Here is a 17,858-nt window from a genome sequence, read left to right on the forward strand (position 1 = left end):
AGAGCAAAGAGTGTAGGGGACAATGAGGGGCAAATGTGGGAGGGGCAGACAGTGAGAGGTTGGGGACAACTCTGCTCTTCTCCCCAAAAAAGTCTTGGGATGGATGGAGGAAGGTTTACAGATACTGACAAATATAGAAACAAATTCCTTATTTGTTGGGAGCATACTGAATTTCTTTTCTTGATTCAGTTAACAATCTGTTAATTAGATTGATGCAAAAAAACTGAGAAGAATCTCCCTGAATTGACAGACACAAGTGTGAAATTAGAAGCTGTGCAGTCACTGATGATCAGTAGTTATTTTGTAAGCCTTAGTAGTTTGGTTGTTCTTAAATTCAAGAAGTCTATACACAATAATATCTTCACGGTTGCTTTTTCTCCTACTATTAAAAATTACCAGAATCAGCTATGACCAATGTGGATAGGCATCTGGTCTAACTTAATATTATAATTTACCCACAATTCCTTGCAAATAGGGATTTATAATATAATAGACAGACCCATAACTACATGGCCTTACTGGTTGCTGCTATAACTTTGGTCTTTTGATGTACATGGAGTTTTTCTACTACTATAGTAATTCTAAGATCACGCAAGAAAATCGTCCTTAATCAACCAGTGTATCAAAAACTCCAAAACAAACCAGGTAAGGCCAGGCTCAATGTATTCATGTGTCTAATTATCTAAAACTAGTAACTAGTAGTTTCGTGTGGGACTTGTAAATCATCTTAATTCCATCCAAAATGGAGCTCTCAAACTGATCAGTATAATGAAATAAGACTATATTTGTAACTCAAAAGATAATACAACTTTAAAAATCATTTTCTCTGCAATTGGCTTGTGGTATTAATTAGATTTGTTTTCATCAAGTGTTTTGATTATGAAAGGGAAACTGGGTTCAGTTTACTCTAATTACAGTTCCTGCCTGCTGACCTGGTTACCTGTGCCAGTGCTCTCTGTCAGCCTCAACACATCTGGTCTTTGACCCATTTTCCTTGCTGAATTTGTAGCTTCAGGCTTAGGTCTCATTTCTGTGTTTTAGTTCTGAAGGAAACAATTGCCCTTAAACAAAAAGAAAAATTGTACATTTGAAATGTTTAAACTGTGTGGAAAACCAATAATATATCTTAAATTAGGAAAGGAGGTTTCAAGCCTGATATTCTTATCAAATTAACATTAAGTTTGCCAAATGAAGATTTATTACAAATAATACAACTAGCATTGTTTAAATTTAAAGGCACAGAAAAGGTATTGGTATATGACATTGTAAAAATATAAAGTTCATGGCCACACAAGATCTACCTTGGTACACATAAAAAGTTTAAAATGTTAATTTATGCCTTTCAGCAAATTATTTTGGTAACCACAAAGGGCATTCAAATTATAAAAATAACAGAGGAAATAAAAACTGTCTGGCATGCAAAACACACTTTAATGTGATTATTAACTGCAGGTTTTCTAAATTAAAGGCAAAGAGATCTCAGATTTCATACTTGTGAAGTAATATCATTCTCTTGCCTGAGAGGATGTAAACTGATTCTTGCTTGACTCTGCGGTCACTAATCTCTTGCATTCAGGTTGCGATAGCAGATAGATAGGGGATTTGCTGCCAGCATGGAAAAAGGCCCTGGTAGGCAGCAAAACAACGGACAGGTGGATAGATTTAAGCAGACTTTACTAATTAGCATGTTGCCTGACAGTATGAGGTAAGAGTTCTGCAGTTCTGTAAGCTTCCCCATATGTCAAAAAAAAAAAAAGATGATGAAATAATTAACAAGCTTTGAGCTATTCGGGCTGAGCTCCTGGGTGCATACTAATTTAATACTTGTATGCTTTATTGTAAAAGGAGTTGTTTATTTTTCAAAATATACAAACTAGGTCTATACTAAATTCATTAGTTTATGATTAGGAAGAACATCTAGACATGGAATGATCCATAAATAAAAGTATATTTATTGGGTTTGTTTTGTTTTTTTGCCACTAGAAAACCTATTTTTAAAAGTCCTGATTTTCTTAATATGTGTTTTATATTTCACTGCATATAATATTTACATTTTAAAAGCACAAGCACTGTAATCACTGGTATTTTAATACTGTGATGCTCTAAACCATGGGTTCTGACTGCCTCATGTGTGTTAATGGATTTATCCTTGCAAAAGCCCTGCAAGTTAAAGAATTATGATTTTATTGATGGGGAGTTGAAGCACAGAGAAATTAAATTACTTGCCCCAAATCACACAGGTAGTCTTTGGCATAGTCATTAATGGAACACAGTTCTCCAGAGTCCCACTCCAGTGCCTAAATCACAAAACCACTGTTAGAAGAGTTTGTCTGGTCTGTAATGGCTAATCAAAATTAGATTTAGACAACAATTGTAATACAGTAACTCCTCGATTAATGTTGTAGTTATGTTCCTGAAAAATGCAACTTTAAGCGAATCCAATTTCCCCATAAGAATTAATGTAAACGGGGGTGGGAGGGGAGAGTTAGGTTCCATGGAAATTTTTTTCACCAGACAAAAGGCGCACACACACACACACACACACACACACACACACACACACACACACACACTATAAGTTTTAAACAAACAAATTTAATACTGTACACAGCAATGATGATTGTGAAGCTTGGTTGAGGTGGTGGAGTCAGAGGGTGGAATAGGTGGGAATATTTCCCAGGGAATGCCTTACTGCTAAATGATGAACTAGAACAGCTGAGCCCGCAAGGGTTAACACATTGTTAATGCAGCCTCATACTCTACAAGCCAGCACAAATGGAGGGAGGGGAGACAGCATGGCAGACAGAGACTCTCCCACACAGTGAGAGAGAGAGAGATGCATGTTGCCCCTTTAAGTACGCTGACCCCACTCTAATTACATTACCTTTTTAAGTAGATCAGCAAGTTGAGACAGCAGCTATTGCCAGCAAGCTCCCTCCGTCCTGAGCCCTGTCATGTCCATCCGGTCCCTGTCCCCCCCACGCTATGGAGATGGGGTAAGCTGGGGGAGGGAGACACTCTGACTTTAGCCCCCCAATTCTCCCCCTCACCTCCCGCACAGCAAGCAGGAGGCTTGCAGGAGCAGCACGTGGCAGTGGGGGGAGGGACAGCTGAACTGCTGGCAATTGATAGCCTGCTGGGTGGCTGCCGCACAGGGAACTTAGGGGAGCGGGGAGTTGATGCGGGGGGCTGCCGGTCCACCCTTGTTTCAAGCTTCCACCAGCTAGCTCCAATGGGCTGCTCTTTCTGCAAACAAAGCAGGTGGCTGCCAAACAACGTTATATGGGAGCATTGCGCAACTTTAAACGAGCATGTTCTCTAATTGATCAGCGACGAAACAACGTTAACTGGGATGACTTTAAGTGAGGAGTTACTGTATATACTTACTGGCCCTTGCAAGACTGAGGGTATGTTGTCCTTAAAACACTAAATTGACCCAGTCTAGTACTAAATTCAGTATAGCAGCATCTGCATGAATTATATTTGAAAATGTTTTATGTTACAGACTGTAGGGGAAAGCAAAAATCAGAAATCTATTAGATTGTCAATTAAGAACAGTATTGTGTAACATAAGATATAACAATCCCCCAAAACTACCATCAAACATACTTTCTCTCTTCCTTTGCCCTGTACTGAACCAGAGGTACCTACATCTGCCCTACATTCATACACGTAGCCTACTCCACAGAAGGAATACCACATACACTACATTTTACAACCCCTTCAATCCCTCTTACAAATTCCTTTACCCTTATACTCATGATACCATTATAGACAGTCCCAACAACTTGCAATCTTGCACCAGCTGAGAACAAGACTGCACTGGTGGGATCATGCCCAACATGCAGAAGAAGCTAAATTTTTATAGAAGGTTTATAGAGCTGAGGTTGAAGGAAGCAGAGCATGAGTCTAGCCCTAATGAGGTTGGAAGATGCAATTTTGAGTGATTTTAAAAATCCTAAACCCTCCCATACTGAGTCTTAACAAAGGAAGAAAACTTGCAAGCAGAAGTGAATTGGGGGTTTGTGAGGCCCTGGGCCAGAGCAAGTGGGGACCTCTCCCCACTCCTTATGCCTGCAGTTCTTCTCGCCCTCCTGCCTCGCCCACCTTTTCATGTTAACCAGAACATTTTCCTCCGGTGTTCTGCCCAAAGCCTCAGATGTCCAGTGAGGAGAGGCGCTTGCACATGCTAGATGTCAGGTGGGCTCTGACATTCTACTTAGAGCATACCAAGCCCTTCCGTAGATTGACTCAACTCTTCGCTGTGGTGGCTGACAGGATGAAAGGTTTCCTGGTGTCTTCTCAAAGCGTTCATATTGGATTACTACCTGCATACGTACTTGCTACAAGTTGGCGCGGGTTGTACGCCCATTCAACTAGAGCTCAGGCGTCGTCAGCAGCCTTCCTAGCACAAGTACATATCCAGGATATCTGCAGGGCCACAACATGGTTTTCAGTGCACACCTTCACAACCTCAGCAGGCCAGAGATGACGCTGGCTTTGGCAGAATTGTGTTGCAATCAACATATCCACGAACTCCTACCTGCCTCTGGAGATACTGCTTGGGAGTCATCTAACATGGAATGGACGTGAGCAAGAACTCGAAGAAGAAAAAATGGCTATTAGCCTTCCATAACTGTTGTTCTTCAATGTGTTGCTCATGTCCATTCCATGACCCGCCCTCCTTCCCTGGGCGTTCTGGCAAGAAGGAACTGACGGAGGGGGGGAGTTAGTGGTGCCCCTAATACCAAAGTATATGCACGCCACTCCAGAGGCCACCAGAGCTAGTCCCCTATGGATACCACTGAGGGAAAAACTTTCAGCACCGGTGCATGTGGCGAGCACACACAGTTAGATAACATGGAATGGACATGAGCAACACATCTCGAAGAACAACAGTTATGGAAGTTTTGGAACCATTTTTTTTCTACTCCCTCTTAAAAACTCCCCTCCCCGTCCCTCTTCAGGGACCCCTCTCAAGAGGCCTCTCAAACAGGAGGTGGACTCCTTAATTCACCTAGGGACAGAGACGGTCTCTCCTCAAGACAGGGACAAAGCTTTTACTCAAGATATTTCCTCATCTCCAAAAAGAAGGTTGGGCTGGAGACCCATTCTAGAACTCAGACAGCTGAAAGTCTTCATACACCAGTTAAGATTCAGGATGACCCACTCAGCCTCAGTAGTCTTTTCCCTAAATGAAGGCAACTGATTTGTGGCCCCCAATTTTGAAGGATTCTTTCTACCATATAGACATTCCTTCAGAGTACAGGTGATTACTGTGCTTTACGATGGGCCGAGGGTACTTTCAATACAGAATTCTCCCTTTGGCCTCTTGGAGGCACTGAGAGTTTTTACGAAGATGCTCTCCATGATAGCAGCATATCAGCATTGTCAAGGCAACCTGGTATTTCCTTAACTTGACAGTTGGCTGCTCACAGAATGAATTGTATCAGGAGGTACAGATAGTGGTCTTCTCAGTACTCTACTTTTTTCACTCATTGGGACTTCAGGTAAATCTAGAAAAGTCCAGTTTAACCCCCCACCCACCCGCAAGTTATAGAGTTTACCAGAGCAAATCAGAACTCAGTTCTGGACAAAGCATACTTACCAGAGAACAGATTCCTTACAATCAGCGACCTCATTGTCCAACTCTGTCTCGGCCTGCAGATGCTTGTCCTGTTCTGCGTCGTCCTTCTACACCATATGACCACCTACACCTATGTGACATGTTTTGCAATGCTCCACCTCCAGGGCCTCCAAACATGGTTGTGGATGGTCTCTGCTCAAGCAGATGTACCCTGGATAAATGAGTTTCACTTTCTCTGAGTGTCCTCAGATCCCTCATTTGGTGGGAAACAAAAGGGGTTCCCTTTGTTTCCTCACCATCCACAAAGAAACTCATTACAGATGCCTCACTACTGGGTTGGGAAGTGCACCTGAATGATCATATAGCTCATGGCTTCTGGACTCCACAAGATTAAGCCCATTGCTTCTTGTCCGACCTTCAGTGGACATGGAGAACAATTGATCACCATCCTCTTTATAACAGCCTTTAATGTATTTGAAGACTGTTATCAGGTTCCCCCATCGGTTGTCTTTTCTCAAGATTAAATATGCCCAGTTGTTTTAACCTTTCCTCATAGGTCAGGTTTTCTGAACCTTCCATCATTTTTGTTGCTCTCCTGTGGAATCTTAAATATTTGTCAACATCTTCCTTGAAACGGGATGCCCAAAACTAGACCTAGTACTCCAACTGAGGCATCACCTGTGCCAGCTAGAGTGAGATAGTTACCAGGAGTGTCTTTCATATGGCACTCCTGTTGATACATCCCAGAATATTAGATTTTTTTTGCTGCAACTGCATCTAATTGTTGACTCATGTTCAACTTGTGATCCAATATAGCCACCAGATCATTTTCTGCAGTTATTTCACATTTTGTAGATGTGCATTTGATTTTTTTTCCTTCCTAAGTGTAATACTTTGGTGCTTGCCTTTACTGAATTTCATCTTGTTGATTTTGAACCTCTCTCCAATTTATTGAGGTCCTTTTGAATTTTATCCGGTTCCCCTCCCAGCTAGTCATATGCAGATTTTATAAGCATGCTCTCCACTCCATTATTCAAGCCTTTAATGATAATTTTGAATAATACCAGACCAAGGACAGCCCCTAGTTGACAGTGAAACATAGATAACTAGTGTGAGTACAGTTTGTCAACCAATTGTACACTCACCTGATGATAATTTTATCTAAACCATATTTTCCCTAGTTTGCTTATGAGAAAGTCATGTGGGAGCACGTCACAAGCTTAACTAAAATCAAGATAAATAATGTCTTCTGCTTCCCCCATCCACTAGGCCAATAACCTATCAAAGAAGGAAACTAGGTTGGTTCAGCATGATTTGGTCTTGACAAATCCATATTGGCTATTATTAATCACCCTATTTTTCTCTGTCCACAAATTGAGTGGTTAATAATTTGTTCCAGTATCTTTCCAGCTATCAAAGTTAGGCTGACTGGTCTGTATTTACCTGAGTCCAATTTGCCCAATTAAAGCAGGGTACTAAGTTTGCTCTTCTCGAGTCCTCTAGAACCTCACCCATCCTCCATGAGTTCTTGAAGATAATTGCTAATGGTTCTGAGATTGCTTCATCTAATTCCCTAAGAGCTCCAGGATGAACTTTGTCAGGCCCTGCTGATTTGAATACATCTAATTTATCTTAATATTCTTTAATCTGTTTAGTATCAGGGGGTAGCCGTGTTAGTCTGTATCTACAAAAACAACAAGGAATCTGGTGGCACCTTAAAGACTAACAGATTTATTTGGGTGTAAGCTTTCGTGAGTAAAAACCTCACTTCTTCGGATGCATTAATCTGTTTGTTCCCTATTCTGTCTTGAGTTCCTTTCCCCTTTTTGTTACTGTTAATTGTGTTTAAAGCATCTGGTCACAATTAACCATTTTAGTGAAGACTGAAGCAAAATAGGCATTAAACATCTCAGCCTTCTTGATGTCCTCTGTTGTTAGGACTCCTTCCTTACGAAGTAGTGGACATGCACTTTCCTTCAGCATTTTCTTGCTCCTAATGTATTTATAGAGCCTTCTTACTGCTTTTTCTGTTCCTTGCTAGATGTAACTAATTTTGTGCTTTAGCCTTTCTGATTTTGTCCCTACATGCTTGTACTATTTTTTGTACTCCTCCGTTGCAGTTTGTCCATGTTTTCAGTAGGATTCTTTTTTGATTTTCAGATCATTAAAGAGCTTAAGAAGAAGCCATATTGTCCTCTTACTATTTTTTCCTATATTTCCTTCCATCCGGATAATTTGCTCTCTTGCCTTGAATATTGTCTCTTTGAGAAACATCCAGTTCTCCTGAACTCCTGTATCCCATAGATTTTCTTCCCATGGGGCCTTACCAGCAGTTCTCTGAGTTCATTAAAGTCTGTATTTTTGAAGTCCATGGTCCTTATTCTGTTGCTCTCATTCCTTCCTTTCTGTGGAATTATGAAGCCTATCATATCATGATCACTTTCACCCTACTTGCCTTCCACTTTCAGATTTCCAACCAATTTCTTCATTAGTCAGAATCAAGTCTAAAATGGCTGCTCCCTAGGTACTTCCTCCACCTTTTGGAACAAAAAGGTATCCCCAGTACATTCCAAGAACTTACTGGACATTTTGTGTTTTGCCATATTACTTTTCCAACAGATGTCTGAGTAGTTAAAGTCCCCCGTTACTGCCAGTTCTTGTGTTTTGGATATTTTTGTTGTTGTTCTCACCTACCTCCTCTTCCTGAGTTGGAAGTCTATAATAGGCCCCTGCCATGACGTTACCCCTGTTTTTTTCCCTGCCTTTCCCCTTCAGACTAAGCCTGAAAAATCAGCTATTAGCAATTTAAAACTGGTATGGCCTGCTGAATAAGACCTCGCTGAAGAGCATTAGTATGATACCATGGTAATATTTTGTACATGTTAAAATGTTAGTATTTGGGGGTAAGCTATTCATGACATCTTTAAAAGCCTGAATGAATAATCTAGTGTTAACAGTGCAGTTTTTTATTTGGACTTTTTTTTAAAAAACAGGTTACCATGAAGACCAAGCAACTGAAGGAATCTGTTACACATACTCCAGGTGTGTGACCCTAAGTCCTAATCAATGCGGTTAATAACAAATTATTTATATGGTGGGTTTCCAATGTATAGGCCATTTTGCAGCTTTCAAGGTGATGTTTATGGTCTTGGCTGTAGAAGCTCCATGCTCCTACTCTCAGCAGACACCAAGGTTGATGGGCATTCTGAGGAAGTCTTCCCTTTAGTGGTGGCTGTGTAAAGGCTCTCTCTAGGGTATTATTATTCTATTTATTTATTATAATGATGTCCTCAGTGTGCTAGTCAATTCAGATATGCAAAAAAAACCAGATAAATCTCTGCCCTAAAGAGTTTGCAGTTAGGATGACTGACAGACAAAGGCATATAGGCTTGGGGAATACAGTACAGGACTTTTAACAATGCATTTAACCCCATGTCAAGTTGCGCCTATTTTATTTATTGTAAAGCTTTTTATTTCTTTTTCTGGGGCTGGGAAGCTATTTCAACCCTTGCCAAATTCCAATTTATTTTATTTTAACCCTTGCTTATTTCTGTGGGTTATTGTTTAATAGTTCCTTTGCTTGGGTGCTGCCCCCCCCCACTCTCTCTCTGGGTCTCCCCACCCAGGGGAACCCCGACCCCCTATCCCCACCTTGCTTCAGTGTAAGGCTACTGCCAGTCACCAACTAGCCCCCATTCCCTGGGGCAGACTGCAGTGTATGCCACTCATCACTGGCAAGGGGGGTTTGGCCTGCTGCCTTCTTCCACCCTCAGTACCTCTATGGGCCTAGAACCAGACCCTACAGCCTGGGGAGTCACCAGCCTGGAGCTCCCCTGCTCCTCTGGCTTTTCCCCAGCCCTGCCTCACTCCAGATACCTCTCAACCTTCCCCAGCAGCCAGGCCTGTCTCCCTCCACAGCTAGAGGCGAGACTGCTGAGCTTCTGGCTGCCCTGGCCTTCTTATAAGGCCAAGTTGCTCTGTTTGGGGCGTGGGCGCAGCTGCAGCCACTTTGCCAATCAGCCGGGGTTTTGCTCCTTTCCCCAGCCCTCTGCAGGGCTTTTCCAACCCCTTCAGGGCTGGAGCACTACAGGAGCCACCTAAGTTAGCCAGCCAGAAATGCTGAGCAGAGGAGTAGGGCCAAAGCCCCATCCCTCAACGGGAGTCAGGCGCCTAATTCCAGGCCAGTGGGAGGCGCCTATTTCCACTTGGGGTTCATAGCTGTGAACCCTCTCCTAAGCCCTTTCTCACAAAAAATGGTGGTGTTGCCACACCCCACCCTTAGCACTCAGAGCACTCACCCAGGATGTGGAAGTCCCAGGTTCAAATATCCCCTGCCTGATTTGGAGCAGTGACTTAAACCCAGGTGTTCTTTGTTCATCCTGTATCCACTGGATGCCCCAGCCTTCCCACATCTTTCAATCTCATTCTACCCCTTTCCTCCTCAAATCTTCTTTGGGAGAGGTAAGAAATAAGCAGGATTGGAGAATTTTAGAAAATTGTAAACTTTCATCATTCCTGGAAAGATTAATCTACTGTAACATTTATTGGCCGCAGGGCTGGCTCCAGGCACCAGCCCAGCAAACAGGTGCTTGGGACGGCCAAGGGATAGGGGCAGCATGTTGGGCTCTTCGGCGGCAGGTCCCTCGGTCCCTCTCGGAGGTTCTAGGCCCATAGAGGTACTGAGGGTGGAAGAAGGCAGCAGTCCAAACCCCCCTTGCCAGTGATGAGTGGCATACACTGCAGTCTGCCCCAGGGAATGGGGGCTAGTTGGTGACCGGCAGTAGCCTTACACTGAGGCAAGGTGGGGATAGGGGGTCGGGGTTCCCCTGGGTGGGGAGACCCAGAGAGAGAGTGGGGGGGGGCAGCACCCAAGCCAAGGACACCGGGGTCCGCGAGGGACACAGGGGCCAATGACAGGCGGGACATCTGGCCTGCAGAGGGCGCTCCGGTGACTGGTGAGCTAATTCCCGAGACTACCAGTAGGAGGCGCCGCAGGGGTGAGTCCGTGCCTGATTACACTCCCTACTCAGCTTTTTGGTGGTTATGAATCCTATAGTCAGGCACCTAACTTTCCTCATGCATTGTATAGTAAGCCTGGGCACCTAATTTGGAGCTGAGGCTCCTACTGGGTGGCAGGACACCTAACCTTAGGCATTGTAACCCCGAGTCTAAGTCCTCTTTGTGGATCTAGCCCAAAATATATTTTGGCCTGTGTTTGAAGATGATGAATTTGTCATTGGCAGATTACTCCAGGTAGAATGATCTTCTTTTTTTTTTTTTTTTGTTAAGTTTTAAAATCTTCTGAAATCTGGAAATTTGCTCTTCTCATTTTGAAATGCTCGAGCAGAGGAGAGCCTCAGAACTCCTGTAATATTTTGTTTGTTCCTACACTCATTTTGACTGGCTACCAGCCCACTGAGAGGGGGTTATGCCACAACCTCTGCCTCTGCAGTTCTTTTAGTTTCTGGGGGACTCTGTAACCCGGTTTCTCAACCACAAGGGCTCTCCCTGCTCTGTCTCTCAGCTATAGATCACTTGTCACCACCCAGTTCCCTTTTCATATGACTTCAGTGGTTTTTACATATAATGTTCTTTCCAACAGGAATTGTTAGACTCTCTGAGCTTAGAAACTTGGCCCAGAATTCCAGAAATGCCAAAACCAACATGGATTTGCCAGACCATATAATTACGCAGCGAGAAATAGATGAGGAGGAGGAGGAGGAGGAGAACTATAATCGTGACCCAGAACAGATGGTTATTCCAGCAGATCACAGAGAGACCATGACAAGCGAAACCAGACACCGCAAGCGAAAAACAGCCAAAGCATCTGAAATAACTCTAGCAACGATGAAAGAGGTGGCAGAAGATAAATGCAGGGGAAAGCGTCAGAAAGACTTTAACAACACAGAACAGGATGAATATAGCGATGATGAGAACAGAAAAAAAGAGAGAAGCCACAATTCCGAAGAATTGTGGACTCAAAATCAACAGAAACTTCTTGAACTAGCCTTACAGCAGTATCCAAAGGGAACATCAGACCGCTGGGATAAGATAGCAAAATGCGTCCCAGGAAAAAGCAAGGTAGGGTCAATGTTTTGTATGGAATTAGACTAATAATAAAGCAATATGACATCTGGGCAGGACTTTTCCTACCAATTAGCTACCAGCCTGAGGTCTTTGAGTTATCTGATAGTGACAGACTGGATTAAAGGGCCCAACTCAAAGGGTATTGTCATCATATCTATTGATACTTTATTTTTGTTTAATTTAATTTTTTGCTTTGTGTTGGAAAAATTAAGTTGAACTGCCTGCCATTTCTTCTAAAGTACCTGTCTTTACCCACAATTAAAAACGTGAAAGGCTGGAGGAATGTAGATTGTAGTTTTCAACAATTCTGATGGTCGCATTTGGTGACTGAATGTTTGAAAATGTGAGCAGAGCAGGTTATCAGTAGCACCTTCTGCAGTTAAGATTTGCTGAATGAACCATTAAAAGAAGTAATTCTGATGCATGTGTCATAATGCTCAATAACCTATTTAATATTCCAGTATACTAGAATAGTCATAATTTTTCTTTATATAAGTGACGGAGAGAGGTAAATCGTGTCCCCAGGGGTCTGTACTGGGCCCAGTCCTATTCAGCATATTCATAAATGATCTGAAAAAAGGGGTAAACAGTGAGGTGGTAAAATTTGCAGAAGATACAAAACTACTCAAGATAGTTAAGTCCCAGGCAGACTGCGAAGAGCTACAAAAGGATCTCTCAAAACTAGGTGCCTGGGCAACAAAATGGCAGATGAAATTCAGTGTTGATAAACGCAAAGTAATGCACATTGGAAAACATAATCCCAACTATATATATAAAGTGATGGGGTCTAAAGTAGCTGTTACCACTCAAGAAAAGGAACTTGGAGTCATTGTGGATAGTTCTCTGAAAACATCCACTCAATGTGCAGCGGCACGCAAAAAAGCAAACAATGTTGGGAATCATTAAGAAAGGGATAGATAATAAGACAGAAAATATCATATTGCCTCTATATAAATCCATGGTATTCCCACATCTTGAATACTGCGTGCAGATGTGGTTGCCCTATCTCAAAAAAGATAAATTGGAACTGGAAAAGGTTCAGAAAAGAGCAACAAAAGTGATTAGGGGTATGGAACAGCTGCCGTATGAGGAGAGATTAATAAGACTGGGACTTTTTAGTTTGAAAAAGAGACTAAGGGGGATATGATAGAAGTCTATAAAATCATGACTGGTGTGGAGAAAGTAAATAAGGAAGCGTCATTTACATAACACAACAACTAGGGGTTCACCAAATGAAATTAATAGGCAGCAGGTTTAAAACAAATACAAGGAAGTTTTTCTTCACACAACACACAAAAACAACAAGGAGTCTGGTGGCACCTTAAAGACTAACAGATTTATTTAGGCATAAATCTTTGGGATGCATCCGAAGAAGTGAGGTTTTTACTCACGAAAGCTTATGCCCAAATAAATCTGTTAGTCTTTAAGGTGCCACCAGACTCCTTGTTGTTTTTGTAGATACAGACTAACACGGCTACCCCCTGATACTTGACACAACACACAGTCACCCTGTGGAACACTTTACCAGAGGATGTTGTGAAGTTCAAGGCTATAACAGGGTTCAAAAAAAAAGAACTAGATAAGTTCATGGAGGATAGGTTCATCAACGGCTATTAGCCAGGATGGGCAGGGATGGTGACCCTAGCCTCTGTTTGCCAGAAGCTGGGAATGGGCGACGGGGTGGATCACTTGATGATTACCTGCTCTGTTCATTCCCCCGGGGACACCTGGCATTGGCCACTGTTGGAAGACAGGATACTGGGCTAGATGGACCTTTGATCTGACCCAGTATGGCTGTTCTTAAATTTCCAGACAGTGAAGCAAAAGCATATGGAGAAGCTGAAATTATAAACCTACTAGATTATATGGAAGAAAAGTCCTGGGCAGAGCTAACAGAGGCAATGTGTCCATTATCAGTGACTTCTACTTTGTCACTGGTTAGGTTCAGTAAGAACCCAGTATTCGTGACAGTTCAATTTGCAGTGCAATCCAGTGTTGATGCCTGAAACAGCAGGGTATCATCCTCTTACTTGCACCAAAAGTTCAATGTTAGGGAGGAGGAAATGTGGGTGGGGTTCCAGAAACAGTCTTTTTAGATCTCAAAATTGTCTGGCAGTTCACATTCTAGGATGGGTTTGCTACATTACAGTGATGGTAAGGGCTTGTCTGTGCTTGGAAATTTATGAAATAGCTGTCCCAGAGTCTACACTTGGATAGCTATTTTGGTAAATTTCCAAGGTAGACAAACCCCAAGAGCAAATCATTTTTCAGACACACTGTTGACAATATTACAAAACTGTGCTACTTCCCTATTTTAATAATTATTCTGCTAAACACTGTCAAGAAAGAGACTATCAATATAAGGCAAATTTTCTCCTATTTTTCTCTGGTCTCTAACATCAGTTATCTGTAATGAACCCCAAACTGAAAATTCTTTTTGTAATCCACTTTTCATTATGTGTAGATTGCCCTTGCCTTTGGAAAGCTCAATACATGTGTGAATATTCTTCTACGTTTTTTTTTAAATAGTAAAACTACTTTTAAAACAACTTAATTGATTTTACAAGAGAGAATGTGTACAGTAGAAGTAATATGAAGATATTAAATCATAGCTCATGCTTTAAAAAGATAAAAACTGTCTTTTTATTTTTTGCAGGAAGAGTGTGTGGCAAGATACAAGTTGCTTGTTGAACTGGTACAAAAGAAGAAAATGGCTAAAAGCTGAATCTTCTGAGCAAAAGAGTTTTATTTCTATTTTTCAGAATGAGATTATATTTTAAATCTCATATGCATTTTTGTACCGCAGTATTTCTATGTCCTGTGCCTTAGTAAAAGAAAATATCAATAAATTTTATGCCATCTTGCTTAACCATTTTCCGTGTTAAAGAATTTAAATGTATTTTTGTTTTGGAGAGATATTTATAAAGACATCTTATTGCATATGTCTTGGTAATTGAGGATCTTCTTAAAGATCTACCATACTTTATTGCATGATGACTTCAGTATGAATGAATGTGCAGTATATAAAGGGTAAAAGGTCTAACCTTTAAGGAGGCAAAAGAAATCTCTGTTAGCTGCTCTGAAAATTTAAACATGAGATTGTTGAAAAAAATCTTTAAGATTTTTCTTTATAGACACACTACACATATGCATGTATATCTGCATATGTACATACAATGTGTGTACATTTATATGACTGTACACATACTATTTAAAAATGTGTACATTTGTTATATATTTGAGCTATGAACTTCACACATATTCATGTCTATTATGTCTGCTATATAATTGCTCTTTCAAATATCTTACATGATAATATACAGTAATATTAAGTAGTGCTATTATTTAGCTATATTTTAATTAAGGTTTTTAAGAGGATTTTTTTAATTGAGAAAGAATGCTAACATATTCAGATTTTCAATTACAGAATTTGATTTAAATATAACATGCATATCCCCACCATTATTTTAATAAGTCAGAGTTGTGCTCCTACGTTTTTTTTATTTTTGCTGCTTTGTTTTTACAGCTGAACAACTGTATTTAGTTACCGTTCATCACTTGCTCCTCCAGTGTTTTTCAGAACTTTGGAAAAGCTACAAGAAGTTTTAAACAGAGCGATAAGTGTCTGAAGGTCATTAAAAATGACACCAATAAATTGGAGAGGTGAAATATACTGTACTCTTTTGCAAGAACACAGAGGACTACAGCATCTTTCAGAATAATAAACTCTGATATGGTTTACAGGCCTTTTTTTTTTTTCTCCTACGGGGATGCTAGGCACCTACAATTCAAAGCTGAAATCAATGGAAGTTGGTGCTCAGAACTAGAGCTGATCAGAAATTTTCCAGTGGAACACTTTTTCATCAGAAAGTGCTGATTCACTGAAAGAGAAGCATATTGCAAAAATGTGTCAATATTGACAAAATTTAATTTGGGGGGAGACTAAAGGAGAAAAAAGCATTTCAGTAGGGTCAACATGTTCTGTCTTGACATTTTCGGAACAACACATTTCAGTTTTTTGTTTCAAAATTTTTTATATTTTTTTTTAATAAAAATGTCAAAATTGAAACAAAATGTTTCAGTTGATCCACAACACGGTTGTAGCATGGGAAATTTTGAAATTGTTTTTGTTCGATTTCAGAAAAAGTTTTGAAATTGTGGAAACTTCCATGAAATGGAAAATCTGGTTCCTGCCCAACTCTGAAAATTGTATCGTCTATATTTATATGATAAAATTGAGTTACTTTTTACACAGTTATTTTCCAAATAAAAATTCTAAGCTGCAAATCTTACCTTCATAACCCCAAAAGTTAACTTAGCAATTGGCATGCAGCATATCAACTGTTCAATTATTCAGGATACTTTGAGAGCCAGAATAGTACTACATATCAAGTATGTCCTTTTCAGTCACTTAGAACTTCATTTGTGGGCCAACTTTCTTCATTTCAGTAAGGACTAAGGCCCAGATTCTTAGAGGTGCTTATCTCATGATTTCAATAGAAATTAGGCACCTAAATACCTTTGAGAATCAGAATTTAAGTTCCAGCAAATGTAAAGTTTAAGCATGAACCATTTTTTTAGTTACTGACCATAGTATTTAATATTAATATATTTAAAGGGACTGGGGGGCAGTTTATCATACCCCTGTGTCTGAAAAACTTCACTGATTTCCCTGATGCTTTCCATATACAAAAACCACCTTGCTGAATCTAATTATTGTATTTACAGACCACGGGGAAAGGGTCGGAATTTGCAGCAAGTGAGTAAAAATAGGGATTTAAAACAATGGACTGTCTTTCAACTTTGTTTTATCATCTGTCAGTCTAGCAGGAGAAAACAGGAAGTCTACAGCTCTGGTTCCTCAGGAGTGTCTCAAATTTTGTTTAAATACAATTTTAACTGCCACATCCTGTTAGCGCTTGCACGCTCTCTCTCTTTTATTTATATATATATATATATATATATACACACACACACACACACACACACACACATACATACACACACACACACGGGCTGTCAATTGCAGTTTACTCATGCAATTAACTCAAAAAATTAATCGCAGTTTTAATCACACTGCTAAACAATAGAATATCAATTGAAATTTTAAAAATATTTTTGGATGTTTTTCTACATTTTCAAATATTGATTTCAATTAGAACACAGTATACAAAGTAGACAGTGCACACTTTATATTTTATTAAAAATATTTGCACTGTAAAAATGGCAAACAAAAGAAATAGTATTTTTCAATTCATCTCATACAAGTACTGTAGTGCAATCTCTTTATGGTAAAAGTGCAACTTACAAATGTAGATTTTTTTTTTGTTACATAACTTCACTCAAAACAAAACAATGTAAAACTTTAGAGCCTACAAGTCCACCCAGTCCTACCTCTTGTTCAGCTAATCGCTAAGACAAACAAGTTTGTTTACATTTATGGGAGATAATGCTGCCTGCTTCTTATTTACAATGTCACCTGAAAGTGAGAACAGGCATTCACATGGCACTTTTTTAACTGGTGTTGCAAGGTATTTACATGCCAGATATGCTAAACATTTGTCTGCCCCTTCATGCTTCGGCCACCATTCCAGAGGACATGCTGATGATGCTTGTTTAAAAAAAAAAAATGCATTAATTAAATTTGTGGCTGAACTCCTTGGGGGAGAATTGTATGTTTTACCAGCATTCTGCCATATATTTCATGTTATAGCTGTCTTGGATGGTGACCCAGGACAGGTTGTTCCTTTTAAGAATACTTTCACTGCAGATTTGACAAAATGCAAAGAAGGTACCAATGTGAGATTTCTAAAGATTGCTACATCACTCAACCCACGGTTTAAGAATCTGAAGTGCCTTCCAAAATCAGAGAGGAACGAGGTGTGGAGCATGCTTTCAGAAGTCTTAAAAGAGCAACACGCAGATGCAGAAACTACAGAACCCGAACCACCAAAAAAAAAAATCAATCTTCTGCTGATGGCATCTGACTCAGAGGACGAAAATGAACATGCGTTGGTCCGCACTGTTTTGGATGTATATCAAGCAGAACCCGCTATCAGCATGGACGTACATCCTCTGGAATGGTGGTTGAAGCAGGAAGGGACATATGAATCTTTAATGCATCTGGCACATAAATATCTTGCGGATGCCATCTACAACAGTGCCATGTGAACACCTGTTCTCT

General features: G+C 40.5%; 1 protein-coding gene across 1 annotated transcript in view; it reads left to right on the plus strand.

Moving 5' to 3' along the window:
• Positions 1-14,546, plus strand: part of DNAJC1 (DnaJ heat shock protein family (Hsp40) member C1) — a 178,647-nt gene extending 164,101 nt beyond the window's left edge. Inside the window, exons 10-12 of the mRNA XM_005302767.5 lie at positions 8,581-8,629; positions 11,190-11,668; positions 14,331-14,546. Coding sequence (XP_005302824.1) covers positions 8,581-8,629; positions 11,190-11,668; positions 14,331-14,399 — 597 coding nt within the window. The 3' untranslated portion in view covers positions 14,400-14,546. The remainder of the gene's footprint in view (positions 1-8,580; positions 8,630-11,189; positions 11,669-14,330) is intronic.
• The last annotated feature ends 3,312 nt before the right edge of the window (positions 14,547-17,858 follow it).

Source organism: Chrysemys picta, chromosome 2 (genome assembly GCF_011386835.1).
Source record: "Chrysemys picta bellii isolate R12L10 chromosome 2, ASM1138683v2, whole genome shotgun sequence".
Lineage (NCBI taxonomy): Eukaryota > Metazoa > Chordata > Testudines > Emydidae > Chrysemys > Chrysemys picta.